At 41.0% G+C, this 10,234-nt stretch overlaps 1 protein-coding gene across 1 annotated transcript; it reads right to left on the minus strand.

Annotated features, from left to right (window-relative positions):
• Positions 1-321: 321 nt before the first annotated feature.
• Positions 322-9,667, minus strand: LOC121318994 (transcription factor E2F7-like). The gene is made up of 12 exons (XM_041256230.1): positions 9,650-9,667; positions 8,944-9,234; positions 8,151-8,319; positions 7,702-7,983; positions 7,139-7,297; positions 6,674-6,811; positions 6,184-6,378; positions 5,860-5,941; positions 5,249-5,735; positions 2,756-2,981; positions 2,070-2,455; positions 322-870 (listed from the first exon to the last, which is right to left on the minus strand). Exons 1-12 carry the CDS (start codon positions 9,665-9,667, stop codon positions 688-690), a joined length of 2,616 nt encoding a protein of 871 aa, XP_041112164.1. The 3' UTR covers positions 322-687.
• Between the last annotated feature and the right edge of the window lie 567 nt (positions 9,668-10,234).

Raw genomic sequence — 10,234 nt, forward strand, 5'->3', positions numbered from 1 at the left:
TATATATATATATATATATATATATATATATAAAGTACGGCACACCACAAAAATACAACAGGCGTGCACAAGTCTAAAACCACATCAGCCAAAGCCACCACAAGGGGGCAGACCTGCTAGTACGCAAGGCAGGACTGATCTTGCTACAAAATGGAATTTCAACCACTGGCTTTAAAAACAAAACAAATCATATTAGATACTTAAAACCTCTTCTGAAAGTTTGTACATTTTTGTTTGGGTACTAATAATAAAAACAATGAATAATAATAATAATAATAATAATAATAATAATAATAATAGTCAAATTGGAGAGTTGTTTAATGCTTTGAAATTCTGGTCCAACACCTGTACTCACAAGGTTGTCGGCAGCAGTTACAAATTGTTCTCCGTTCCCTAGTGTGTGTCAACATCAAGACTTCAAGCTGGCAAGCTAAATGCCATTACTGTTGAGACACCCCTTCCAACAATTCACTGGCTTCACTGCTGGTGTCTGGTAAACCTGCCGGTGGATGGCAGCCCCATGCCCAAAAAAAGAGGGAGCTACAGCACAGCAGGGTGTGTGATGAGATCTCTAGCCCCAGGAAGTCTGAACTGTAGATTGGGGTGAGGGAGCCCTTAGGGTCTGCAACCCTGCTCTACAACATCTGGGAAAGTTCAATGCACATTACAAGTTGCCATTCTGTCAGCTCAGTTGGATACATTGTTGCTGATTTCCAGCCTCCTCTGAGCTGAGCTGCCAGTCCTGTTATGCGCTCTTGTGCCCTGTTTCCGCAGGCTGGAGGAAGCTGCTGAGCCCAGAGAACAGGGGGTCTGGAAGAAGGTCTTTGAATGGGGCGCCCGGACATTTTTAGGGGTCAGCGGGGTCTGTGGCTGCAGAAAACAAGAGGGATGAATACTTAGCGGAATTTCAAATCATGCCCGTCTCGTTTTTAAATGAATGGTCTGTGTGGGGAAAAATATTATATGACCACAATGGGGTGGATTCAATCAACAAATCCAGCGCCACTTTAAGACTTGTATTAACTCCCTGTTCTTTGGTGCTATTCAATTTACTTCCAGGCATGAGGCGACTGCAACAGCAAAACTCTTTTGTTAACATATATCCTGCATCTCTTGTAAATTGCATTTAATACGCCATAGAACAGGGAAAGAATGTGGGTGCTGTTTATTAGATCTGCAGTCTTTACTCTTGTTGTACAATGTTGTATGAATCTTAAAACCTGTGCTGCCTTATGGTCCTACAATACAGGAGGTGCAACAGTCAGTGCAGACAAACCAACCCGTGACAAAGTCAGCGACCCTCCCAAGTGCTCTAAAAGAGAAGAGTTCACTACTGACCCACAATATGTTCAATACATTGCAGAAAACTATTTAACAGTGTACTTAAAAAGAAATGGTGCCCAGATCTTCACAGGAAAGCATCTCCACGGCTCTCTGAGGAACAGTTTGCGTTTTGTTAAGGAGAGAAGGATGTTGCCAGTGCAAAATAGGTCACAAAAACAAGCTTAACTATCTAATGGCTATCTCTGACAAAGGAAGCTCCAATTAAACAGGAAATATAATCTAAGGAGAATGTCTACTCTCTACTAAATCAGTATTAACCTTTCCAAAAGCTCCATTGTATGCGAGTCTCAATCAGGGCATTTACTGTACTAAAAAAATAATTAAGGACCTATTGAGAGAGACTTCAGTTCAATTTTATAATGAACTTCATATTAAATATTAAACCTGGTCTATATTTTATGCATTAAGTGTTTTGTTTTTTAATGCAGTTATAGGAACCTATGTAAAGGGTGTACTGACTTTTAGAATACACAGAAGTCCAATACACAGAAATATTCATTTGGATATGAATTTTTACAGGTGGCATATTTTTATTTCTGTTCACCTCATTTCTTCCAAAAAACCAGAAAACACTGAAATAGTTCTGCAAAAGGAGACACTCTTGAGGGTTACTGAAGAACTTTGTGCATATACCTTACTCTTACACACAGAGATAATGTAACAGATGGCACCTGTCATATTGCGCATACAGTATATGTACAGAGACTGTGACACACACAGCTTACCTGTTGCTGCAGTGTGAGGACGGTAAGCGGTTGTCCCACACCGACTGGAGATTCTGGTTTCACAGCTTTGGGAAGCCTTTCTTGCTCAGGACTCAAGTGTCCAGGCGAGGGGGCCAGACCATTGGGACTGGGGGAGCACTCTGGGATCCTGGGGTAGGGGACAGCCCCAGGGGCGATCAGGAAGTGTGTGGGGTTTACCTCGCCAGGCATGCGGAAGTTGATGGAGCCGTTGGTTCCAGACATGCTGGGAGCAATGAGAGGGAAGGAGAGGGCCGAGGGCGGCAGCACAACATAAGGAAAAGCGAGAGAAGCCAGGCGACTGGGGGAGACAGACAGGCTGCCGGGACTATGGCCAGCTGGGAGAAAGAAATCCAGAGTGCTCAGACCTGAAAGTAAAAAAGGAGGCAACGTTAACATTCAGCATAATCCCACTGTAACCCTTACAAACATGTATGCGTTGTGGGTGAAAATCAAGGACTGACAGCTACAAAATGGTAGAGGTTTTTTTTTTTTTATTATTATTTTTTAATTAGTTATCAATTTTACATGTCTTACGGAGCTAATGTAATTATCCCTGTAGTTGTTGAAAGCATTTTGTAACCAATGCAGAAATCTGCCTTTACTGACGCTGTCCTCATTAATTTATTTCTTGGCCGAGCATGTTGTTTGAAATGCAGTTTATTAACCTGCTGAGGGGGGCACGTATAGGTAGTGTGAGACGGGGGCTGGAAGCTCGGGGCTGTGCCTGCCGGGCTCGCCCTCTCTGAAGGGAGTTTCTGGGTGTCCTTTCGTCTGATTGGCCTGATCCTTGTTCAGAGACCCCTTCGGGGGAGGGGTCAGGATAAAAGTTGGCGACGCAACACTGCAGTTCTGGAGGGGGGTCTCCTGCTCATTCTTCTCTCTGATGCAATTCTGAAAAAGAAAACGTTGCACTATGTTATAGTCCGAGTTACATTAATTAATATTTAACTTGCAAATGCTTAGTAGAGATACAACAATGAACTGATGAATCAATTATTTTACTTTGAGAGCCTCAATGAAATATTCATCGATCAATTAAAATTGCCTTATTCGAAGTCCAAAAGTAGCTAGCTCCAAGGAACACATGTTAACAAGTTGTAGATTAATACCTGCTTCAGTTTTGCATTACACTTTTCTACATTTTTTTGATATTGTGTAAAAGTCATCTCCACTTAACTGTTGTTGGGTTTGTCGTGGGGCTCACACTGTTTCAATAATAGCAATCGAGCAGCACAGCTGCATACTTTAAAACTTCTACATTGTACAGGATCAAAATATTACTCTTTAAAATGACTGTCCTTTTAATATTTATTCCCCAGTGATCATATCCATCTTAACAAGATCAGTACTATATAATTGGGTACTAATGCAGTTGCCCACTCACTTACGAAGGTCATTAGTATTAAACAGAAACCAATTTAGTTGCATGTATCATTAATCATTACTGCGAATAGTCAAGTATTATCTATCTGCATACCACGCATCGTTAAGAGTATTGTGGCTGTGTAGGAATAACTGGGGTTTTAAAATCATTTTTCTTTTTAGCCTGGGCAACCGTATAAATCATTTGGTTCTGTTTTTTTCACTTGAATTTATGTTTTTTTCAAACACAAAGCTATAGGTAAGAAAAAACAAATAACAAAAACGACTTCTGCTTCAAGGTACCTAAGCATTTCTCATGCTACACCGAAGCTAGAACATGGTGCAGAGTGATTAAGTGCAGTGTTCAGTGCATCTTACAGATTTAAAAAACAGAAATGAAATGATCTTCAACATATAGATAGTGCTTGTAAGATATGGACATTTTAAAAGCTTTGGTTATAAGAACATAAGAACATAAGAAAGTTTACAAAAACGAGAGGAGGCCATTCGGCCCGTCTTGCTTGTTTGGTTGTTAGTAGCTTATTGATCCCAGAATCTCATCAAGCAGCTTCTTGAAGGATCCCAGGGTGTCAGCTTCAACAACATTACTGGGGAGTTGATTCCAGACCCTCACAATTGTGTAAAAAAGTGCCTCCTATTTTCTGTTCTGAATGCCCCTTTGTCTAATCTCCATTTGTGACCCCTGGTCCTTGTTTCTTTTTTCAGGCTGAAAAAGTCCCTTGGGTCGACACTGTCAATACCTTTTAGAATTTTGAATGCTTGAATTAGGTCGCCACGTATTCTTCTTTGTTCAAGACTGAACAGATTCAATTATTTTAGCCTGTCTGCATATGACATGCCTTTTAAGCCCGGAATAATTCTGGTCGCTCTTCTTTGCACTCTTTCTAGAGCAGCAATATCTTTTTTATAGCGAGGTGACCAGAACTGCACACAATATTCAAGATGAGGTCTTACTAGTGTATTGTACAGTTTTAACATTACTTCCCTTGATTTAAATTCAACACTCGTTTCCAAAAAAATATATAAACACTATATGAGGTACTGCAGGGATGCTCTGTACATACAAATCTTAAGTGTCAATTAAAAAAAGCATTGGATACTTTAGCTTTCAGTAGCCACACATTCCTCCCCAAACTGAAAGTGTCTTTGTTCTAAATTACAACTGGAAGTACTTATTTTAATCAGGAAGCTTGCAGTTGTTCATATTTCAATTTAATGGCTCTTTTTGATATAATTAACAACATGTTCCTATTTTTGGGGAAAAAAAAAAAAAAAAAAAACTGGCACATGTTAAAATATGCACAATAGAAAATGATTCCTCTAAGAAATTGTTCTGTGTGTGCCAGTGAATTGAAGGAAAACACCTGAGGTTGCTACCACAGTTCCACTGAGAAATTGAACTGCATTAAAACTTGAAATACTATTGAAAATCATCCATTAAACTTAAAAAGCTCCATCCTAAAAATATTCAGTAGCACTTAAAAGAAACTTTATAAAAGGGCGAGACCAGCATTTGGATGAAAAGTCTTTATAATGTAAATGTATTAGATCGCAAAAGACTTGGAAACGTTTGTCTAATTCATAACTGAGGTTATTTTTGTAACACTGCTGAATAAGGTCAGCTCTGACTATCCCATAAACAGCACAAACCTGGGCCACAGTGAAGCACAAAGAGGATCTCTCTGGGGTGGTCAGGGTACCAGAAGAAAGCAAGTCTCTTTGAATCACTACTGAAACCTGCATTGTAAAAGAGAAAGGCAATTCTGTTCACCCACCCCGTGCGAAGACACTGTGTCCCTGAAAGCTGTTCTGTCTCTCTTAGCCGCCTGTTCCTCTTCTTTGGAAAGCCCACTCTTGGCCATGCTGCGTTTCCCGAGGGCTGACGTCTCTTCGGTGACAGCAGTGAGTGAGCTGTGAGCTTCGCTGCTCCTCTGCACTGCGCCCCCCCTGTCTGCAAGGCTGCTCCCGCACATCATGAGGATAGGGGGGGGCAGGCTCTGGAGGTAAACGAGAGGAGGCTGCTTCAGGGAAGAGCTGGAGAGGCTGTCTTCTGTCTGGAATTCAGAGGGAGCCGGCAGGCCTCCCTTGACAGCGTTTGGGTACAATGTGGGCAGCAGGCACTGCGGCTGGGGAAAGGCACAGGCGGACTGTGGCAGTGGACTAGTTCGGGAATGAGAATCCACAGGAACAGGTAGGACCAGCCCCGGAGAGACAGAGTTGCTTGTTGGGATGATCGCCTTGTTCCTACCAGAGACTTTACTTCTACAGGCACAAACGAAAATGAGTTATAAAATAATACTATAATGATACAAGATCATATTCATAAATTGAGCTTTCATTTGAAGGTTTTTTTTTTTTTATTTTTTTTTACCTATTTGAAACCCACCTTGTGCTTTCTTCAAACTGCAGTTTACACACAGCTGCTGAACCCGGCATCTTTCTGGAGCTCTCAGGCTCCACTGTCCAGCCTAGGTAAAATAATAAAAATAAATACGGGAAATCCAGAGTAAAATCTGAAATGTGCACTCTCTCTCTCATGCCTCTTACGAATGCACAGCAGGCTGATTGCAATGATGCCGATTCCACAGATTTATAGTGCTACACATCACACGATGATCCTGAATTGCTAACTCAGGTGAAATCCAATCAGATGAACAAGTTCTAAAAAAAAAAAAAAAAAAAAAAAAAAAAAAAAAGTGTCCACCGTTACCTTTCCTGTGTCTTTGTGGGCTGCTTGGCGCCGAGTTGATTCTTCTCTGCTCAGCAGCGGAGGCGGGCAGCACACTGAAGGAAGCATGGCGCGTTAGTCTCTCTTTCCCGGTCACCACCAGCTGAGATACAGGAGCCAGCGGTTCTTTCAGGACGACGGACAATTGCTCTACAGCGGCTGCAGCCTGTGAGGCTTCTACAGGCAAAGAAAGAAAACGGCTGAGCTTCAAAGTGATCCTGCTAAACCATTTATGCAAAAGAGCGCAATGCCAAAGTGCAAATGTACTCCACACTTAGTCCCGGTGAACATGCAGGCAAATGAATTACTGTAGATGGGTTGGTGTGGAGTGTGCCAGCCATGCACTGAACAATTAATAATGCATACAGTGGACAGAAACAAAATACAATATGAATGCAATATATATTAAAATTGTGTCATGCATCGCAAAATGCATCTTGCTGTTTTAAACCTAGACACTGCCTGAACTTACCACTGGAGTGTTTAAAATTGACAGGCCCGATCCATTTGAAAGCAGGTTTACGACCTCTTTCTTCCGTGACGTGAATCTTCTTGATGAGCTCCAAGCTCGTCAGGACGTTAGCAATGTCATACAATCGACGCACCTTTGCTGAGGAGAGGAAGCAGACAGAAGGAATGGTTTACTTGAATACAGTCGCACAAAACGCTTTGCTCATAAAAGCTAGAAAACAAAAATGATATAGAAACCCCATCTCTGTTCAATTGAGCTTGAATGACCCAATGGAAACCACGGTTTTAGAACAGCGAATATTCAGTATATTACAGGAATAAAAACGGGCCATGTACAACAAACTATCCTTATTGGGATCCTTACAGAAGTCTGATAACAGCCGTGGCATCAGAGAAAGGGCGGTCCACAATTAAAATCCTTATCAGTGCATTCAAGCGTGAAACTGTGTCAAGGAAATTAGCTTACTTTTGAACTTGCTGTGGTCAGCAGCGTCTTGGCTCTCCTCGATCAGGATTTTAGCAGCAATGTCCAGAGAAACAATCTTCGTTTTGGACACAAGGAACAACATGACGAACTTCTGGCTCATGATGCGTAAGGACTTGTCTTTCCTCTTGCTGGCTGATCCTAAAAACAGTTAAAAAGAATGGACAGTAGAAAAGGATAATCAGACACGTAGGAGTCTTCAAAAACTGGTTGGGAGACTAAAAGAACAGGCTGGCTTAGCTTAAGAAAACTAACTTAGCAATCCTGTTCAGTTAGCAAATCCAAAGGGGTTTATCTTAAGGTTTGATTTTGAAGACACTGGTATTAAGGGATTGTTTGGGATTGGTGTCCAGTCTTCACAACCAATTTTTCACCTGCTTTAAAAGGGTTAAACATAAAATGTACACACACACACACACACACACACACACACATTTTAGCTTAGTGCTAACTAAGTGCAATGGAAAGGGACACCGTTCCTCCAGAAAAGGTATTTCTCACTTGGGTTTAGCTGAATTAAATGTACCAAATGATCCCTTCCGTACCTGAGGTCAGGTCTGACTCAATGCCCATCTGGTCAATCTGTCCTTCCTGCGGTTCTGGGAGGCCCTCTTTCCTCCTGAGCTCGGCTGGCTTGCAGTCCTTCTCCCGGAGCTGTGCCATCTGCTCCTCGTAGCGCTGCCGCTTGCCCATGCTCTGCAGCCCCTCCAGTGTCTGGCACAGCTTGTGCCGCCCATGCCAGCAGTACTGGTTCTTAGCTACCCGGGACACCAGCAGCAGGGACTCCAGGACATTCACAATGTCGTAGATCCGTCTGCGCTCCACACCTGGGTGTGGGCAAAGAGAACAAATTCCTTAGCAACCAGCCAAAGCAAATAAAAAAAGCATTGCAGGGTAATTGCTGGTTGGTCAAAGCAACCAACTCTGTTCATGAAAAGATTGAATTTTAGTGTATTGTCTACCAAAGATATAGTGACATTAGGTTAGTCCTTACCCAAATGAGTTGCCACCTCATCTAAAGAAATGAGAGTCTTCTCCATAGACAACGGGTAGTCAGGATAGAGAGCAAGAAACTTTTGGCAGAGAAGTCCCAGGCTTTTCAGTTTCCTGTTGGGCCGTTGTTTTTCAAACTCATCTGTGGTACAGTCCTCCATCACATCAAACTGATGAGTAAATACATCACTACAGTAAATAAATAGCAATGGGAGATAAAGTGGGACCTGATATTTCAGTACTTTACTGAATGAAATGTTTAGGACCTTGCAGTTCCGTTACAGTAAACTGCACAATACAAAATGTATTCTATATGCACCTGGGGTTGCAAGAGACCATGGGTAAGTACCTAGTTTACAAAGAATAAACCAACGATAACTCTGATGGAGCTTTTATTTGTCTTGCGATTTTTCAGAAAGGATTAAATTTGCTTTATTTTATTTTGACATGTGTAACTGATGCTGTCGGACATCCCAGAGAACCAAGTGACAGTCACGTCAACCACAGTAGTGCTTTGATTGCTCCCACGCTAAAGCCTTTTTAACTGTGAGAGGTTTGACTTGTTAAGCAAGTAAGATTACCAGAATACTATTGTTCAAACATTTTATGCAGATTCCCTTAACTGGGCTGCCCAGGACAAAGTGTTTTACAGAAAATGCCAGGGACTACAGTAACTTTCAACTGACCTAAAAAAAAGCAAATGACTTGAATGTTACTGTTTTATTCTTGCCTGTTAATGTGCCGAGTCAAGATAACCACTTCATTTTTTTCAACCCAACGTGTGCATCTCTTACCTGGGTAGTGTTGCTTGAAGTCTCCTCCCTCTCCTCATTTTCAATGGGACGAAAGAGGCCCTTTTTCATGTCCCTGTCCCGAATATCAGGGCTTGCAGCACTGATCAGTATCTTCAGGTTAGCAGTGGGGGTCCATGGATCTGCCTGGGGTCTGTCCACATGCTTGATGGGGGTGTTATGAATTGTTTCTAGGGTGCTGCAGCCTTTCTGTTTGGACGCTGCTGTTGGTGTCAAGTCATTTTTCAGAGGGGTCTTTGGGATCACTTTTGTATGGTCAACAAATATGTTCTCCTGTCAACAAACAGAAGCTTAGTTTTAAAGGCAGTAAATTAATACAATTTAGGCAAAATATAATACAAAGAGTAACTAGTACACCAATTGCCAGGAAATGCTGGTTTGTGGTTTATTTTTTACACGGTATCTGTTTTGGAAAATAACCAAAATACAGTAAATTGTGCGTAAACTGTATGCATGTTCAAAATGTTTAGGGCAGTTATTAAAAGGTAATTGTACTGTTACATCAAAAACACAACGGGATAATTTCTCTGGGCTCTAAATTTAGATTTTGTCACGTACTGTAAAACAGATATAACTTTTATCCCAAACTATTTTATAACACTCACCTTTAGTGACAGTCACTTTTATGCCACTTGTATCTGGTCTAAACTGCAACGCCCACGGCAACACTGTATGCCTGTCACTGCACAGAGGCACAGTATATCATTGCAGGCAACTGGAACGGCAGATGGCGGTTTGTAAAATAATATTTATTAAATACTAATAAACTAAATAAACTTGCCTTTTGGTCGTTATTACTGTCAACTTCTTCCACAGGGTCTATTCTAGTCTTCCTTGGGCTAATGAGATCTTTCAGTGCTAAACATCCAGTCCCTTCCATCTATAAAATTAGAAAACAAACAACAAAACATAAATAAATAAAACACGACACGTGTAAATATCGCATAGCTGTTATGTATATTATTATTTATTGTCACAATATCCAGATATTTTTGCTTATTTTGTTGATATACATTGGCAGCGTAAAAAACAAATAAATAAAATGTTACAGTAGACAGTTCAATATACTGACATTACTACATAATTAATATTAAATACAAGCGAAAAAAATGTCTTAGAATAGACAGAAGTTTCTGTATTTATTTTTGAGACCTCTATCATCAGATTTTGGCGCAACTTTACTGACAAATTCCGCTTTTAGACTTAGAAATGCCCAACAACTTCCTTTTAAAAGCTAAAAAAAAAAAAAAAAAAAAAAAAAGAAGATGCACAG

This window comes from Polyodon spathula, chromosome 7 (assembly GCF_017654505.1).
Source record: "Polyodon spathula isolate WHYD16114869_AA chromosome 7, ASM1765450v1, whole genome shotgun sequence".
Lineage (NCBI taxonomy): Eukaryota > Metazoa > Chordata > Actinopteri > Acipenseriformes > Polyodontidae > Polyodon > Polyodon spathula.